At 41.9% G+C, this 18,261-nt stretch overlaps 6 protein-coding genes across 10 annotated transcripts; 3 read left to right on the top strand and 3 right to left on the bottom strand.

Annotated features, from left to right (window-relative positions):
• The first annotated feature begins 339 nt into the window (after positions 1–339).
• On the top strand, positions 340–2,416 carry LOC122623815 (1-acylglycerol-3-phosphate O-acyltransferase Pnpla3). The gene is made up of 2 exons (XM_043803158.1): positions 340–981; positions 1,220–2,416. The coding sequence occupies exons 1-2, from the start codon at positions 517–519 to the stop codon at positions 2,111–2,113; spliced, it is 1,359 nt and encodes a 452-aa protein (XP_043659093.1). The 5' UTR covers positions 340–516; the 3' UTR covers positions 2,114–2,416.
• Positions 2,417–4,683: 2,267 nt separating this feature from the next.
• Positions 4,684–9,519, bottom strand: LOC122622993 (lipid storage droplets surface-binding protein 2). 3 transcript variants are annotated; one of them, XM_043801833.1, is made up of 5 exons: positions 9,032–9,519; positions 7,141–7,578; positions 6,537–6,587; positions 5,980–6,161; positions 5,561–5,842 (listed from the first exon to the last, which is right to left on the bottom strand). In XM_043801833.1, the coding sequence occupies exons 1-5, from the start codon at positions 9,222–9,224 to the stop codon at positions 5,699–5,701; spliced, it is 1,008 nt and encodes a 335-aa protein (XP_043657768.1). In that variant the 5' UTR covers positions 9,225–9,519; the 3' UTR covers positions 5,561–5,698. The 3 variants fall into 3 exon arrangements, with proteins under 3 accessions (XP_043657769.1, XP_043657770.1, XP_043657768.1); XM_043801834.1 differs by lacking the exon at positions 5,980–6,161 and having other exon boundaries at positions 4,684–5,842; positions 9,032–9,517; XM_043801835.1 differs by lacking the exons at positions 5,980–6,161; positions 6,537–6,587 and having other exon boundaries at positions 4,684–5,842; positions 9,032–9,518.
• A 4,664-nt stretch (positions 9,520–14,183) lies between these two features.
• LOC122625208 (microsomal glutathione S-transferase 1) lies at positions 14,184–14,799 on the top strand. Its single transcript, XM_043805200.1, has 2 exons — positions 14,184–14,434; positions 14,547–14,799. Exons 1-2 carry the CDS (start codon positions 14,184–14,186, stop codon positions 14,797–14,799), a joined length of 504 nt encoding a protein of 167 aa, XP_043661135.1.
• A 434-nt stretch (positions 14,800–15,233) lies between these two features.
• LOC122625207 (microsomal glutathione S-transferase 1) lies at positions 15,234–16,143 on the top strand. Of its 2 annotated transcripts, XM_043805198.1 has the most exons (4): positions 15,234–15,439; positions 15,516–15,551; positions 15,651–15,730; positions 15,857–16,143. In XM_043805198.1, the coding sequence occupies exons 1-4, from the start codon at positions 15,275–15,277 to the stop codon at positions 16,107–16,109; spliced, it is 534 nt and encodes a 177-aa protein (XP_043661133.1). In that variant the 5' UTR covers positions 15,234–15,274; the 3' UTR covers positions 16,110–16,143. The 2 variants fall into 2 exon arrangements, with proteins under 2 accessions (XP_043661133.1, XP_043661134.1); XM_043805199.1 differs by lacking the exon at positions 15,516–15,551.
• A 215-nt stretch (positions 16,144–16,358) lies between these two features.
• Positions 16,359–17,029, bottom strand: LOC122625210 (cytochrome c oxidase copper chaperone). 2 transcript variants are annotated; one of them, XM_043805201.1, is made up of 3 exons: positions 16,922–17,029; positions 16,680–16,859; positions 16,359–16,595 (listed from the first exon to the last, which is right to left on the bottom strand). In XM_043805201.1, exons 2-3 carry the CDS (start codon positions 16,829–16,831, stop codon positions 16,511–16,513), a joined length of 237 nt encoding a protein of 78 aa, XP_043661136.1. In that variant the 5' UTR covers positions 16,832–16,859; positions 16,922–17,029; the 3' UTR covers positions 16,359–16,510. The 2 variants fall into 2 exon arrangements, with proteins under 2 accessions (XP_043661136.1, XP_043661137.1); XM_043805202.1 differs by having other exon boundaries at positions 16,680–16,856; positions 16,922–17,011.
• Positions 17,030–17,365: 336 nt separating this feature from the next.
• On the bottom strand, positions 17,366–18,081 carry LOC122625206 (translation machinery-associated protein 16 homolog). Its single transcript, XM_043805197.1, has 2 exons — positions 17,996–18,081; positions 17,366–17,929 (listed from the first exon to the last, which is right to left on the bottom strand). The coding sequence occupies exons 1-2, from the start codon at positions 17,996–17,998 to the stop codon at positions 17,390–17,392; spliced, it is 543 nt and encodes a 180-aa protein (XP_043661132.1). The 5' UTR covers positions 17,999–18,081; the 3' UTR covers positions 17,366–17,389.
• Between the last annotated feature and the right edge of the window lie 180 nt (positions 18,082–18,261).

Here is an 18,261-nt window from a genome sequence, read left to right as displayed (position 1 = left end):
AGCAAGATCCGGCAACGCTGGCAAATAACGGACTCTGAATTAGCGGCAAATTTAAAAAGGAAACTTAAATGTACCAAAAACCGAATAAATTAAAAATCAAAAAACTTTCATAAATCAAAAAATTTAACAAATTATAAGCCCCTGAGAATAGTTACTTAAATGGCTTCTCCACTTAGGCATGTGGCGTAAAAAATACAAAAAGGAGCCCAAAATAACATCAAGATGATAAGAAACACAAATGTAAAATTACAGTAAAGATTTTAGATTGAACCAAATAGCTTATGTTATTTGAAAACCCTTTTAATCAGTATTTTATTGTATTGAAAACAACTTTGCAAGGTCACACTGATGAGGCCTAGAATAAGCTCGAAAGAAAACTTGGAAAAATAGAATAAAAAACGTCAACAACAAATCGGAAAAATCAGGCGAAAAAGAGACAGACATACCGGATTATATGTCAGTTTTAGCTGATCACGTGAAGCGCTTATTTGCCACGAATAGGTTATATTCGCAACGATGAAGATCCGAACCAGGAGGAGTCTTTCCTTTTCCGGCTGTGGCTTCTTGGGCATCTACCATGTGGGCGTGGCCGTCTGCCTACGTCAACACGCCCCCCAACTGTTGCTGGAGAGGATTGCCGGCGCATCCGCCGGTGCCTTGGCCGCCTGCTGTCTGATCTGTGATCTCCCGCTTGAATGCATGGCTGGGGATTTCCTGCGAGTTGTCCAGGAGATACAACGGCATTCGTTGGGCGCCTTCAGTCCGTGGTTTAATCTGCCAGAGTGCCTCCTCGAGGGCATGCGAAGCTGGTTGCCTGAGGATGCCCATCTGCTGGCCAGCGGACGCCTCCATATATCCCTCACCCGCGTCAGCGATCGCCGCAATGTGGTCATGTCGGAGTTCAGCTCCCGGCAGGAGCTCCTCCAGGCCCTCATGTGCTCGTGCTTCATTCCCGGACTGTCTGGACTGGTGCCTCCGCAGGTGGGTTTTTTAAAATTATTATTGAAATCAAAAAAACCTATTAGAAGCAAATATCACGTACATTACATAAAATATCTAATAACAATGAAGGAACGTATGAAATTTAAATGTTTCTGCGTAGGCAATTTTATTTCCAAAATTAAGATGATCAAAATTGATTACTTATATATACATAAACCAAAATTTCAAACCAGGTGTTCAACTTGAATATATATATATGAATTATACGTCTTATCAGGTTCGAGGAGTTCGCTATATGGATGGGGCCTTTTCCGATAATCTGCCGCTGCTGGACGAGCACACCGTCACCGTGAGTCCATTTTGCGGGGAGAGCGACATATGCCCCCGGGATCAGAACCCCCATCTGCTCCAGCTGAACATCAATTGGGCGAACACTTGCATTCGCTTGTCCCGAAGGAATCTGCGTCGCATGGTGGGAATCTTGGTGCCGGGCAGAGCGGACTTCATGGCCAATTTCTGTCAGCAGGGCTACGATGATGCGCTCCAATTCCTGCGCAGGAATAGCTTTCTCAAGGAGGGCTTCAGGGTCCAGGAGAAGGGCATGATCAGTTGGATCCACGAGCAGATGGAGAGGGAGAAGGAGCCGCGTGAGAGCCCAAGGGATCTTGAGAAGGAGCACATAAATCGCATGACTATAAACAAGAAGGATATGCAGCATAAGAAGCGAAGGAACCGTAGACATAAGACTCAAAGACAAAGTCCGCAGAGGACAAAGAAAAACCAGCAGGAAAAGAGCAGGAACGAAAGGATTGTGAATATGAAGATTAGAAATCAGGAGAAGAACCACCAAAAAGACGCCACCAACACGGAGAATCTGGCACCGATCAAAGAGAAACGTGTGGAAGAAAGGCCTCCAGAGCACGATCACTATGCCAGTTCACTCATGGGCTCCACCTGGTCACTCCTGCGTTGCGTATTGTTCGCTCCGCCGCTGGCCAGGCACATGGTCCAAGTGGTCGCCCGCCATCTCAGCCAGAGTCTCACGCTCTGCGAGCAGCCGCACTTTGATCTCGCTCTGATGCAGGCACCGGCCGCCTGTTACGCCTCGAGCACCTCCTGCCCCCCATCGACGCCACTGGGTGATAGCGATAACGACAAAGTCAAGGCCTAACGAGTGTGCGAGGCCAGCCAAATTGAATCGGAAGATCAGGTGGCTGAGGAGTTGGCTGTGGTAGAGGGGACATCCGGCGGCGTTCATTAGGCGCCATTAGCTTTATCAGCGATCGTCCATCGATCGGTTTCCAATTGATTTTTATGTCTGTTCGCGCAATTACTTTTATTCAATAGACAAACTTTTTCCGCGTTTTGTTTTCTCAAACATCGTAATTTTTAATGTTTTTATGTACTGACTGCTGTGAACTGAATAACCAAAATAATTGTAATTAATAAACTTGATGTTGATGTATTGATAAAACGCGAAAGGATTTTAAATCCAATGTATACGTTTAAGTGAAAATATTTCAGTACACAATATAATTAAGAAGTCCACAGTTAAATTAAAGACTTCTTGTTAAAAAAAAAAGAAATCTGCTACCGAAAACCCAAAATAATTGAAATCCGCTTGCTGCGTTGCACTCGATTCTTCTATCCGAGTAAACTGATATAACCTCCAGATCCGAGGCTCTGACGCAGATTCTTATCAGCAAGGTGCAACGCAAGAGAGGATGATGCACGACAAGATCAGAGAAGTCGGCGCATTAGTACCCATATATGTATGTATGTACATACGAGTATGTGCAATATCATACTCAATAATCAGAAGCGAGAGAATGAATAATAAGAATCACGCCACTTTCTGCACTTTGCACCCCGGCCATCTCGCTCGCACTCGTGGTGATCAAAGGATGCCACGCCCCTTACGCCGCAGGCGGGGGCTCATCCTGAGGCTTTATGGCCCCCCCCCTCTCGTTGCAACTCTCTTTCTTGGGACTCTTCCTCTCGTTTTTGTGCGCGTGTGTGTGTTTTATAAAGTCATTCAATTTTTTATAGTACTTACTCTTGATTACGTTTATAGTTGGAGCGCCTTTATGGGCACACTCTCTGCTCCCCTCTTTCTCCGCGATAAGAAATGTCGTTGCCAGGCGAAGACTGGAAGACCAGACCTCGTCATCGTCGGCATCTGAACGGGGAGATCGGCTGGGGAGACCAGGTCCAAAGTCCGGCTCCATTAACATCTTTACACTCGGTGGCCCCCCCGTAGACGTACATATACACACCTTGCGGTTGGCATTTCCATTACATTGGGCTGTCCCATAACGATCATTACCTTTACCTCCATGATCATGATCATCGAACGGACCGACAAACGATCGGTGCATTGCACTTACACCGAGGATCTACCCATCTGGAATGTTAATCAGAGCAGTAAGGCTTAATGGAACATATAGAGAATATTTACTTATCATTGCTTGAAGAACGGTGTCTTCAATCGGAAGAATCGGATTTACCTATCAATATCAATATGGTATAAAGTACTACAATGGCAAAGCCAGTATGAGATGTTCTTGTGTTGTGGACAAAGCGTAGATTTACTTATCATAATGGTTTCTCTATCGAAAAGCCTCTATAAGACACAATCAAGGCTATTACTGGAAGGTATTTTCAAATGGAATTTTTTGCGCTAATACGAGAATAATAGGGAGAATCGCTCATTATGGAAGCCCTTAAGCTTCTCAAATACGATAAGATTTGGGAATTTCTTTTGCTTTTAGGTACCAGCTATCAGTTACAAATATTTAAATCGTACTTTGATTCAGTGTTTTCTCCATGTGTATGCCACATTACTCGACTGCGGTTTCGGAACCCGTCGAACAAGTCATGGGTTCCATGGGTTCCACAAGAAATACCAATACCATTAGCAAAGCCCTTTTCTGGCCAGACTAAACTCATGAATATTTTCAACCCAAATGCATTGTGCAAAACTCAAAATTATGCCAAGTATGCAGAGCCTGAATCTGAGTCTGAGCCTGAGATTGATTCCCCAGGCGGGCAAACTGGAACCTAGTCCAGACTTTGGACAGACCGAGCCCATGGCATGTTCCTCTTGTCGGGAGCGCAAATTAAGGCGATCGGCCAGACGTGGAGCATACAAATGAGGTGTGTGGGGATTCAGGGGAGTGGCGAAGCCAACTGAACTGAAATGAAAAGGAAACTCAGAGAAGCCGACGTCGACGTTTTGCCCAATCTACAAGACGGATAATTGCACGGCCATTAACGCCGTCATTATCGACAGGGACAGAGTCACAAGTCCACTGGGCAGTGGACAGTGCGGCTCACGAAAGTGGGATCTTGACTTTGGAAGCACTATCTAGCCAGATAGTAGTTACTATACTGAAGTGTGCTATAAAACTAGAATAGTTACTAGACACAAAAAATGACTAACGTGCTACATTCATAATATGAAGCACATGGTCTTAGTTTCGCAAAGCAGCGATTTCCGATTTCCAGCAAAACGCACTTTAATATCACATGTTCGGAAACATGTACGTATAGTCGCCTTATCAGGCCAGCAAGTGCTCCATAAATTCATTCGCTGCAGCGTTTCGGCAATTGCGAGGACTGAACTCTACACTGAACTCTAAATAAATCAGCGGACCGGAGAGTGCTGTCCCGATAAGGCGCCCAATCAGATGGGGGGCAGTAGGAGCAGTATCGTTATAATTGAAAGAAATTCGTTGGCAATTCTCTTGTTCTTCGTTCCAGTTTTGCGTTGGTTCTTTTTATTAATATTTAATATTATCAATCTAGTTGTTTAGAGCAAACATTATGGCTAGGTTCTCCATACAAGTGTGTGAGGGGGTGTGTGTGTGTGTGTTATATATATATGATATATATATATATATGTGGATATATATTAGGCATAATTCATTTTCATTAGCAATTAGACATCAGCTGGTTGGGCTCCCAGCGAGCGTACAATGGAAATTAAATAGAGATAGAAATAGCATTAGGTATAATATTACGTATACGTACAGCTAACCGCACTACGCCAACCGTGTGCGTATGTTTCTCTTTATATGTATATGTATCATATATCTGCGTATATATTAGGCATATATAGGTGTGTATATATATTATGTATTATTCAATGCATGCGTGGCACTTTAGCACAGCTAAAATTGACGACAAAAAAAAACGCTCTCTTCTGACTCCCGATCTCTGCGACTACTATATCTTACAAACTAGGCTTGGTGAGGGCTATACTTCAAATAAATATTTACAAAGCAGATGGCGCAGGAGGCGGGGTTCTTGGGTGTGCGTTCGAATAACCTTCTCCACTTTAGATGATCCTCTATGGAAGTACTACTCGTATCGGCTAGTACTCAATGAAATATTACGCAAAAAAAAAAAAGAAATTATAAAATACATTATAAAATGGGCGGCTTGGGTGGTAGGTAGGGGGTATCTTAGGTGGTGAGCGTGTGTGCAAGAGGATAATATCTAGCTATAGATATAGTTGTAGATGGGCTGTTTTTCCACTACTGAGACGTCACCGCCGGCGCCCGTTTGCTTTTGGCCACATGGCTAGGCTAGGCCACAACAGCCTTGTTGTTGCTGCTGGAACTGGTGCTGGTGGTGGTTCCAAATGGCGAACAGGTGTCGCTGCTGCTGCCGCCAGACTGCTCCACATTCGTGCCCATCGACGAGTTAATAAAGTTGATGTACTGATGCAACTTGAGGGCAGCTATCAGGGAGCTCAGATAGTCGTTGATGTTGCCCTTCTGGACCTGCTTGATCTGTCGGGAGACATTTCGATAGACGCGACGCGAGATCTTGTTGGATAGCCGTCCAACTGTCTGTACTGTGTGTAGGACTGGATCCTCGCTGGCGGGAACTGGCACTACAAGTAAATGGAGGAGAAGCAATCACCATTAACAAGAGAAGCCAGTAAAAGTAATTTGAGTATTTGTTACGTGTTATAAACAAGTCATTGATTGATTAGTAATAGTGGCGCTGTGTGGGCTTGTGTGTGCTTACCATAAACTTGTTGAGTTCCCTATCGATAATGCCTACGATCTCTGGATTTCTTCTAACGTACTCAACAATTTCGGTTATGATTTTCAGGGACATGGACAGAAATACCGTCGAGGCGGCCACTAAGAATCTATCATCAATCTCTTGATCGTGATCCTGGTCGTAGCTCTCCCCAACAACAATAACTAACAAATGGCACAGAGAAAGAGAGATAGAGAGAGAGATATTAATTTAGAAAATTAGTGTCACTATTTGGAGGGATGGGCGGTTAATTACAGTTAGGGGCGGGGACATAACCAGGATCAGGATCAGGATCTGGATTTCGAAAAATTTTTAAGGCTAATCAACATTTATCGCTCGTCTCGAAATCGTAAATATTTCTGTACATTATATTCCCATTTTGTTCTCGTTTTGTGTGTGAAATTATCGCCATGCTTGATTAGTGTTCATGCTTTTTTATTTACTTGCTATTTTTATGCTTATTAGACGATGTGTTAGTGGTAGACAAACAAACAAACGATCGAACGAACAAAAGATCGGCTCGGGGATCGGAAACTTACTGTCATTTTCAGAACTCTTGCCATTCTGCACGACGGCATTTTGTTTATCATCTGAGAATTAAAAATATTTACGATTTATATTTAGCATTTTGTTTACACACCGCGCAAAAAAAAAAAAAAGTGAGGGCAGCAGAAGGCAAACAAGCTAATTTTAAATTTTTGGGCCAACAGATAGATATGGTACGGAGCCAATAAATAATATTCTCCACCATCCAAAGATCTTAAATAAAACTGAGCTAAATAATACTAAACGTATTCGCTTTAAAGACAGTATTATTACTTTTATAATATATTTTTAAAAGGAGTGTCTAGATAGGAAATCTAATAATTATGCTGGAAGGACGACAGGACAAAACTAATAGTTATAGTGATGTCAAAGATGATCTTATGAAATTGGTATTAAATAAATAAAAAAAAGTAGTTTTAATCGTAATGAAATGTACAAAAAGATTTTAATTTAAGTTGCTTTAATTATCTTACAATTTATTAAATTTTAATATTAAACTTAAATTCATGGCAAATGAGAAAGGCTAAAGGCTCCAAAGAAATTGAAATACCCCAAAATTTGGCCTACTATTTTTGTAGGTCTTCCGTCAACACTCACCATTATCTTCCTCCACATCCGACTCGCACTTGGGGAAGTAGTATTCCAGGAGGCGCTCGGCCAGCGCCGTGGTGGTGTCCACTCCGTTGACAGCTAGACTGCCGTACTGGGTGGCCAGCACCTCGTTGGCCTTCTGCCAGGCGAGATCCTTCAGAGAGGCGGCCTTCTGCTGGCCGGCTGCCTTGAACTTGACAACGCGCTCCAAATGGGGCTGAACCACGTCAATCACCTTGCTCTTGGCCTGGTTGTAGATCTCCTGTGGTGTGTCCTTGATGATCGGCGCCTTTACCTCCAGCTTATCGATGCCCTTGACCAGGGTCTGGTCGACATAGGAGATGGGTCTGTCCAGTTTGGTGACGAAGGGAGCCGCCGTTGTCACCGCGCGCGTCACACAATCCTCGGCCGCCGTTAATGCCCATTCAAAGACACGATTTTTGCCTGAAAATAGAGGTGTTGACATTATAATGAGGTATACAAATCGTTAATCAGAGTATATGTACATTAATACCAATTAATATTTAAAATTTAACAGCCAGTTTAATCTGGAACTTCTAGAATTTCTAGAATTGGCTAGTAATACCTCATATATGTGACACAAGTACGGAGAGCGCGCTTATCAGTTGCAACCGTAATAATAATAATAAATATGTAGCATTTCTGGTTGATAAGCAACTGCGCAGTTCACGAACCCCACGGCCCCTTGGACCCCTATTCTATCTGTCTGGGGCCCGACAGTTTAGACTTTGATAGTTCGTCACTCGGCAAACACATCATCCAATTCCAATTCCAATCCCAGCAACTGCGGCAACAACAACTGCGAAATATCACAAACAAGTCGAAAGTCCAACTAGAGTTGTTGTTGTTGCTATCGACGGTGAGACCCCAAGAGCCTTTAGCATCAGTGCTGTCCGCTTGTGTTAGTTTCCAGCCAAATCTAGCTTTTTTTGACATTGTTAAATCAGTAATGGGTATTTAATTTAAGTACTTGTTTTCCGAAGATCTGTTTCAAACTAAAATGCACCAGTTTAATTTTAATATTAAACGAAATAAGTTATATATTGAACTAACAAACTACTGTTTTACTAATTATAAAAAATTAAAAATTCAATTAATTGTTTTTAAGTGTCTAATAATTTTCAATGTTTTTTATATCGGCGATATTAGTAATTAGTAAATAGTATTGGTATTCTAGCTATAATTTGAAGTGCAACCTTAGCTAAATTTTTGGTCAGCCCTGGCAACACTGCCAGTGCCAGTGGCGCGGCCATTGGGTCTGCTTTGCTTTCCTCTCATCAAAGCGAGCCCCCTTTTGTTGTCGGCGCCTCTGCGGCTGCAGCCTACGTGAGGTGGCCTTATTGTCGCCCCCCGTCCTCTCTCTTTCGCTCTCTTTTGCGTTGGCCAAGTGTTTTATTATTATGTAAATTTTAAGCGAACTTTGAACGCAACGCGTCACGAGGGCAAAGTGCCGGCCTTTTTGCTTTTTTAATGCTAGGTCATGGTTGTTGTTGCTGTGATTTCGATTATTGAACGACCGGCAATCAATTTATATCAATTGAGCTTAATTTCTGGCCAATTAAACGAAAAACATTAAAAAAAAAAAACAAAAAAGAGTTGTTGCTGCTGCCCTCTATATGCGTTTCGAGTTCGAATTGCAACTCGAATTAAAATGGCGAAGTAAAGTCAAAAAAAGCAACGGTTTCGGTTTCGATTACGGCTTCGAGTGCATATGGTCGCTGCAATTGTTGTTGCTATTTGCCTCCTCCTCCTCCGGTCGTTTATTCTCTATATGTGCCGTTAGGCGTGCCAAAGTAACGGGACTTGGGCGAGTTCAATGCACCCGGAGGAGGTCTTATTTTCATTTTCTTGTTTTTCTTTTTTGTGATGCACTCACCTTTTACTTTGCCGTAGACATCCTGGGATTTGTCCCATGCCGCATTTACCACGGGCAATTTGATGATCCTCTCGAGGGACTCGAGGTGCGGCAACAGGTCCTTGGCATCCTTGGGCTGGTCCACATCGTTCGCCGCCGTTCCATTGCCGGTTGTTCCGTTCCCGGTGGCGTGTTTCTGCTCTGCACTGGCCATGATCTGTTCTCTTTGGTTCCTCTTGCGCTGCTTTCTGCTGCCTTTTTCACTTTTTCTTTCTTTCGCTTCTCGGTCTTTCGCTATCAAGCTCTTTTGCTTGCCACCGCACTTTTCTTTTCGCCTCGTACTTCTTTTCTTTCACGAACAAAAAAACAGCTTAATCTGCGAGTGAGTGTGCGAATGTAGGGTATGTGTGTGTCTGCGTTCTGGAAGCACTTTTTGTCTTTTATTCCTAGCACTTTTTGGCACGTCTGCTCACGTCTGCTCGCTGGGACTCTCTGACTGATTTGCGAGCTGCGCGGCTGGTTTATTATATGAGCGAGAGCCGCCAGTGTTGCCAGCGCCGAGCAACAAAAAAGCTATGAGCGACAGTGATGCTGCAGCTGGCACGTAATGGATAAGGAAATTGGAGAAAAATAGCCAAAAAGTTGTTCAGCCACCTCTTGGTTTTATGAATAGCTCGTTTATTTGAAAATATTGTCTTACATTACTAACAACTGCAAAGTTCTTGAATTAACTATTAATCAATTTTTTTATCAAACATGCTAAAAATTGTTTAAATAAATATAAATATTGCCGACAGTACTATACAAATGTCGTAATAACAGAAAATAAAATTGTCTGAAATGGACTAAGAAAAATTTAATCGCAAAATCTATCTTGAAAATAGCTAGATCGATTGCTCCTGTAAGATGGTCTTCACTGCGGAGAGCAGAGAGACTAAAGGCGAAAGATTTCAGATTAGTACTCTCTTTGGACTTCCATATAATTATCATATGAATAATTGTACTTTAAGTTTTGGCCAGTACGCGCAAAAACGAAATGTTTTAAAATTTATATCAAAACTCATGGGCATTTTACAAATTCTAATAAGCTAATATAGAACATAGGTACTTATAATGTACATAAGTACAACATACAATATGGTTGATTTTATTGCAAAGGATAGTTTTGTTTAAATACTTTTTATTATAATAATTTTTGGGGTAAGGAAATGTATAAATATAATAATATTATTATTGAAAAAATACTTTTATCGTAATCTATAAACATGTATTTCGAAACTGATTTTAAAGTTTTTCCGACCCCGACACAGTTCATAGTGCAATTCTTCTTTGTTGTCCTTGGAGGGGTTCAATTCTTCTGCCTAGAAAGCAAGAGAGTTGAAGAGAAAGAAAGAAATTTTGGGGAAAGCAGAGAGACAGCGCCTATGTTTGTTCGGCATGCTTGACAACTAGATTAATTAATACGTAGTGTCGGGCGCAAACAGAGTTTAGATTGAAGAACATTCCAATATATATATGTATGTACATGTAGTACATATGTATGTATTTTTGTGTATGGGGGCACTTCGATTATCAATGGCCAATGGGCAGCACCACGCAAAAGCTTCGTGCGACCTTTGAACCCCTGCTACCGCATCGATAATACGCCACTGCACAGTCACACATCTATGTACATTCAATATTCTACGTAATTATTGCCGAATGCTGTGTAATTCGCTTGGCAATCCAAAGTCCGATGGGTGACAAAACGAAAACAAATTACGAGAACTACAAGCGAAACGTGCTAGCCTCCGAAAGTTAACCCCTAAAAAGCGGCACCATCCCCCTTTTTTTTACCACGTTTTTAGTCCCTAAAATCTACAATTAGTAAGCTAACATATACATATAAGAAGATTTTTCTGAATAGATAAAAAGTTAATGAAAACTAAAAGAATACTTCATTTTAATAATATATGTAATTAAAAATTCATTTGTCAAAACTCTAGGAAATAGTTGAAAAGTCTTTTTGCTTGGATTTTAGTTCAAGCAAGATCTATGAAAACTACATCAAGACAGATGAATCCATCTTTGAAGCATCTAGTTTCCAAAAATCCAAAATGGGTTAATGCCCTCAGTGAATTATGAGCCATATAAGGTAATTATGTCTGCCTGATAAGGCTTAACCAGAACGCATATTAGCCAGGCCCTCGAGATGGGAAGGTTACCAGTGGCTAGACCGTAATTCCAAAGTCCGGGACTGTCGTCACCACACTGTTTATGTTGTAACCAAGAGCAGGTGCTGGACTTATCGTCACCACTTGGTCTGGGCCGGGTTCCGATCGGCGATATCGGACGTAAATAAACCAATGTAACCGATTCGATCAGTTTGTTATAGTTATGTGGACTTTGTAATCGTGGTATCTGGACATTACAATAAACGAAGGAAATCACTTCAACCATGTTTACCTAACTGATTTCGCTGACAGATAACGAAGATTACTGGAAAATAATAAATATTGCAGGGTTTGTAACGAGAATATTACGAAGCAATTTTATATTTTCCTTTTTCTGTACAGATAATCAGGTTGAGCAATTCCGAGTTAGGGCAAAGTGAAAAATTTGGAAATTAAATTTTAAGATTAAAATAAACAAAAAACCGTTAGAAATTATACACTATTATATGATTGTACATATATTTCACATCAACAGAAGTTATACGGAATCGGAATAATCCGCTCAAGGGCTGCATATAGAGACGATTAGCAGTTGGCCGCACGTAGACAAGCCCCAGACCGTATACTATAGGCTCAACAGGCCCCAGTGCGCATAAAGTATATATAAACATATATATATATATATACATATATATTAATATATGTATATATTTACAATCGTCCGTTATCGAGACCCAAAGAGTGCACGTCTGTGGGTATTTTCCCAATTGGTTGAGCCTAGAATTCCATAGGATTTGGGAATTTTAGCATCTAGTGCCAAATTTCAGGGGCCTAGGCATGATCTATATATAGAAAGAGGAAACATTCAGGTAATGATGACATATATTGGACTTTGGATCAGCGGCGTGAGTGAGTTCCTCTATATATGTACATACATGTGAAAGGCGAATGAGTCGCTTGCTGATTATATTAAGTTTTTATTTCCTTTTTTTTTCGTACTGCTTTCTAGATGGATTGTGCTTTGCAGATAAGAAGGTTTTGAATACTTTTTTTATACTCTGCTTCATTCATTTAATGCCTTTGTTTTATAATTGTCGCCGGTTATCGTTATGAGGTATAAGCCTTTAAGCCACCTATTAAACAAAGTTCGCCATGCTTATCGCAATCTAGTGACACACGGGTTCAAATTACTCGAGAGTCCAATTGCAGAGGCGATTAAATTTTTGAGATTCATTAAAATGGGCCAAAAGACCTAGAAATTCAATTGATGGGTGCTAAACTAGTTGTGTAAGCTTTCGAATTAAGGTACACGTAGTCGAATACTGGGGACAGCCTTACGTAACTTGACCTCTGCGCAGCTTATCCCAATGAATCTTGGTATGCAATTATATTATTGAATATAATAAAGAAAAATATAAGAAAGTCCCCAATAAAAACGGTTTTTTGCAAATATCACGCCTAACATATGTGTCATGAAATATCCCAGTTCACCGGGTTGTGCGACAATCGGATTTAAGTATATACAAGCACTATGGAAGAGGGGAGCTCGGGGCAAGTCCAATACGTCATGGGGCGAAAACCCACAGAAGTCTAGAAGGGACAAGAATGCCGAGACCACAAAAAGTCGTCTGGCGGTTTGGACTTTGGACGGTTTACGTGATGTCGTCGTCGTACGATGACGCTGCCTTTGAGATTGAGAAAATTCGATGCTGCTGCTGGAGCGTGTGTTCCATTAAAAACAAAAAAGAAATACAGAATGAACGCAAACCAGAAATTAAAGAACTCTTCGACTAATTTTAGACGGGACTAAAGACCAATTCATGTGAATACGTCATTGGTTGTAGATAAATGGGTGTCTTCGTACCATGGGGTGCAAAAGTGGTTCAAACTTGTTTCGACGGCCCCAAACTAGAAATAAAGCTAAAGCTTTTTGTTTACCTAAAACCCCAGTTACTTGGCACAAAACTTACGTAACTTGACTATGGGTTAAACAATATTTGTAATATTTAATATACAACTGAAATTTTCAGAAATTAAAGGTGTAAAGTAAGGGTTTACAATATCGTTTGCGAGAATTTCCTAGGTGCAACCTCAATATCTTGGTACCACTCTTATATAACTTGCCTCCAGAGCTATATATCTCTACAGGGATATACATATATTTCTATGGGAAACTTGATATGTGGTATTGTATCAGGCACCCTGCGAAATGCGTCTGTGCCCCAGATTGGGGATCACATCAGCCCTGTTCCGAGTTTGAGTGGGTCTCCATTAAGCAGCAGACATCTAATCAGACGGCGAATTGCCTCGTTTCAATTCATATTCGTCTGCTCGAAAGACGCTGACAAACCAATGACTCTACAAGCATACGCACATGGATATTCGTATATACATATATATTTTAATGATTTCTGTGGTTTTTGTACACAAGCTGATAGTGATAATATAGTTGCCCCCACGCATTCAAAGCGTGGAAATGTTCGCTCTCTTATTTTCATATCTGCCTGCTTCCGTTTCCCCCGTCCCTCTCATCGAATCGGTGATAATTTTCTTTAAAATATTAAATTGATATTTAATTGCGAATGAGCTGTGTAAATAATTACTAGACATTCAAATGAATCGAATGATTTAATATTAATTAACTGCCATGCTTAAAGTCTTTAAGGTTATCAGAGGACGCTTGAAATATAGGTGGCTCCATTCATGTATAATTCGCTGAGAGGCGAGCGCTAGATGGCGCCTTGAAATCTTATGCTACTACCATGTAGATAATATGAAGAAAACTCCGTCTTATTATAAAGATAGTTATTTTATGTGGATTATGTTTGGCAAACTGACCTTAAAAACGGCTAGGAATACCACAGAAATTGGGTCGATTGGCAGTATTTCCTCTAAATAATTGATAAGGAGTAAATGAGGCCAGTTGAGGGAACCATGTCACCTGTTGTGCCTCCTCCGCAAATCGGCCACCTGGGCCACGCAATCATCTGCGAACTGTTGACGGACAAGGAACTCTCGCCATGGACAACGGACTGACTGATGCCACGCCCACTGCCGCCGCCTTCCGGCTGATTCTGCTTAGCAAATCGAATCCCGTAATGCGTTGCTACATGTTCTGGACCAGTCTGCTGGTGCTCAAGATGCTCGTTATGTCGCTACTCACCGCCCGCCAGCGAATGAAGACCAAGACCTATGCCAATCCGGAGGATTTGCGCCTAAGTCGGAGCCCGGAGGTTCGATTCGGGGATCCCAATGTGGAGCGAGTGCGACGGTGAGTGAAATTAGTGGGTTTATCATTAATTATAGGGATGCATAATACCAAGTTATCCAACTAAAGTAAGTGAAAAACCAAGGTTAATTAAACTATTAAATCTCTTTTTCAGGGCCCACCGTAACGACCTAGAAAACATTCTGCCCTTTCTTCTGATGTCGCTGGTGTATATAGCCAGCGGACCGAATCCCCTGACCGCCCGTCTGCTCATTCGGATCGGAGCAAGTGCCCGACTGCTGCACACGGTGGTCTACGCCATCATCCCGGTTCCGCAACCAGCAAGAACCCTGGCCTTCTTCACCACCTTCGCCATCACCTGCTTTGAGGCGGGCTACGTGCTCGTCTGCTGTATCAAGTACATTTAGACCACTGCTGACCCCACTTAGCCAACTAACTACTCACCCACTCGCATGAATAGCACCAGTTATGTCAAGGTACAGACTTAGGTACTCATTTTCAGTTCAACTTATTATAAATACTTTCTTAAGTCCTAAATGATGGGAAATACTCATTCAATATCTAGCCTTAAATATACATCAAAGATATAAGTAATATTCAGATTAAAATACGTTTTTTTTGCATACATCTAACATATGTTTAAACTCTTAGAAATCAGTTGAAATAATAGTGTACCCTGCGTAGAGGTGTAGTTTAGCTGGCCCACATAAATATAATAGAGATACTACTTGTCCCATGGCTGCACAGCACCTTAGATTCAGTTCGACGCAATTCGTAACCAGTTTGATCGCATGCTTATGATCTCCACAATGAGCTGAGAGTGCGGCCTTACCATTTGTCGAAGTCGGCTCAAAGCGAACGCACACACATTCCGCATCCGCCATGTCGGCCACAGCTAGCAATTCCAGCAAGATGATGACATCGCCGGGCGATATGTTTACCCTGGAGAATCCTGTCTTTTGCTGCTATCTTTTTTGGTCCACGGTGCTGGTGGTTAAGATGCTGCTCATGTCGCTGCTAACGGCCGTGCAGCGTTTCCGGTATAAGGTAAGGCTATATGATGATATCTTTATGTCGCTGCACTTGCTCAAAGGTCATCATCATTCCACCATTCCATTCACAGCTGCTGGCAATCGTACCGTTGGCACTGCGGCGCAGGGTAAAAACTAAAAAGCTTCTATCATCGTGATCACATTAGATTATTTTGATTAACCTGTTTTAGCCCAGTTCTAAAAATGGTTATTTTCCGCTGTTGTAGATCTTTCCCAACCAGGAGGATCTGTTCTTCAAGAATCTCGAAGTGCAATTCGATGATCCGAATGTGGAGCGGGTTAGAAGGTGAGTTGTTACCTATAATCTAAAGTAGAAATTCTTTAGCCTTATCAATTAAACATCAATTAGAGAAGTTCGACTGCAGGCTATGAAACTTTAGTTTAATTAAGTAACCGTTTCTTAACTTCTCAGGGCCCATCGCAATGACATGGAGAACATTCTGCCGTACTTTCTCATGTCCTTGATTTACATCAGTACCAATCCCAATGCCGATGTGGCCTGCATACTGTTCCGAGTGGCCTCCGTTGCTAGGATCATACACACTCTGGTTTACGCCGTTTATCCGGTGCCGCAGCCATCGAGGATTCTGGCCTTCGCCACCATGCTCCTGATCACCTTCTACATGGCCGCCGTGGTCGCCTTGCGCACCCTAAGCTTTATCTGAATAAATTCAAGTCCCTTTCGGCTTAACCCTCAAATATAACATTTTTTAAAGTTTGGATGAAGAGGATTAACATAACGTTTCTAGATTCTGGGTTGAAGGAGAAAAAATTAATAATATCCCGCTTCAACTGACAAATTTTGTCTACAAACATAATGTTACATATAAACATTTTCGTCATTTTGACCAATTAAATACTAGCAAACTGCTATTAGCGGCATCCTTGAACCAGTAAATTACAAACCGGTTGGCTTTCAATTAATTTAGTTCTATAATTAGCTTGAGATGCAACAAAAACAAACAGTTGAAGGGACAGGGTATCAGGGGAGTGGCACTGGGGGTGTGTGCAGGACTAGTGTTATCCTATAATCCTGGAGCCCTCATCCCAGGATGTGTCGGTATATCTAGATATTGAAGCCGGCATCGCGCATGCACTTCTTGTGCGCCTCTATCAGCGCCGAGCAGTTTTCCTCGCCGTTCTCCACAATGCTGGTGGGGATTGGGTATTGAAATTGGATAAGAATTCAGTTGTTAGCCATGTGGTTGCGTCATGGGAACAAGGTGTATACTCACCAGGCGTCACGTGCCCTCTTGGTCTCCGGACAGGCGCAACAGGCCTTGCACTTGGGCTTCTCGCCGGAAGCGGAGGCTGCGGATGCGGTGGTCACCGGCTGGGCGGCCGATACACTTGGAGCTGCGACTCCCTGGGATGCGTTGTTGCCCATTCTTCAATCGGGTATCAGTCAATAGCTGCTGAAAAACAATATTTTGGATGTTACTGAACGGCTCACGTTTGTTTATATAATAAAACTCACTTCGAGACGGATATTTCACCACAATTCGGTTTATCGGCGCACAGCACACGAAAATAACTAAATTCAAGTTCACCGAATAGGGTTGTCAATGGCTGACAAATATCGCCGTGAGTGCTAAAGGCTTGTATCGATACGCGTTATTGAGGAAATCGTTTGTTAAACCTGTACTGTATTCTAGCATAAAACTATTTTCCATTGCACATTTATTTTTAGTATATTTGTATAAACATTTATGTGGAAATGCTTTCGAAGTTGTAAATTTAGTCAATGAAATCATGATATTTTATAAACTTTGTTTTTATATTAGGTTTCTGAAGGCCCGGTGAGAAACCGTGTAACAAATTTACGTCATGTGACAACCCTGCCGAAGGTTATTTTACCACACATCGTCTATCGATAACAAGCAGTGCTGTTCAACAGCAAAATGAAAATGTCAACAAACAATTATAGTTTTAATTTACATTTATTTTATGTTTCCATTTGCTCGCTGGTTTCTTTTTTCCCCGACTTCTCCTTCAGCCGCTGCAACATGGTGTAAGAGACCAGGTCGAGTTTGAGGTGCTGTACACTGAGCGCACTGCCGTCCCAATCTCTCAGCATTTTCAGCTTGAGGGGATCGCAGAGGTTCATCAGTTCCAGGCCGCCACTGCGGAATTCGTTGCGCTCCTTCTCCAGCGTTATGGTGATCACATCTTTGCGGGCAGCATGCTGATTGGCCCGATGTTTGCCAATCGACTGCTTTAAGTTGATCTGCTCCAGCTCCTCGTCGAATCGGGTGAAATAGAGCTCAATCAGATCCTCCAGTTCCTGCGGAGTCAGCGGTTCGGTGCGTCCTTCATCGATTTGCCCGAGAAACCAGCTCAACTTCTCGCCGGTGATGTTGCTCTTGATGGCATGGCCCAAACGGACCTTGTGCTTGTTGTTTTGGCGACGTGCCTTCTTGCCCAGCGCCTTGGTTTTCCGGCTGTTAGGGTGCTTGCATTTCTCCAGTTCCTTACGCAGGTTCGTCTAGGGTTTATGGTGTGACAACTTTAGATTTACAGATAAATTGCTCAGCATTTACCGCGCACTTACCATTTTTACCACTGCTATTGTTATTCACGTTGTTAGTCTAGTGTTGGTAAACACGTGCAAGCACATGTCATGCACGATCAGCTGGATCCCTAGTGGTGGGCACTTTGGCGATGATCGTAACTCTAATTGCTTTAAGAAAGTATCGTCAAATGAAAAACTATTCAAAACATTTTCTGGAGAAAATAAATAGTAATGGTTAAATAATTTAATAATTTATATTTTAATAATTGAATAGCTATATTAGTTAAGTTTGTGATTTTAAGTTT

The sequence above is a fragment of the Drosophila teissieri genome, chromosome X (genome assembly GCF_016746235.2).
Source record: "Drosophila teissieri strain GT53w chromosome X, Prin_Dtei_1.1, whole genome shotgun sequence".
Classification (NCBI taxonomy): Eukaryota; Metazoa; Arthropoda; class Insecta; order Diptera; family Drosophilidae; genus Drosophila; species Drosophila teissieri.
This window is presented reverse-complemented; position numbering and strand designations above follow the sequence as displayed.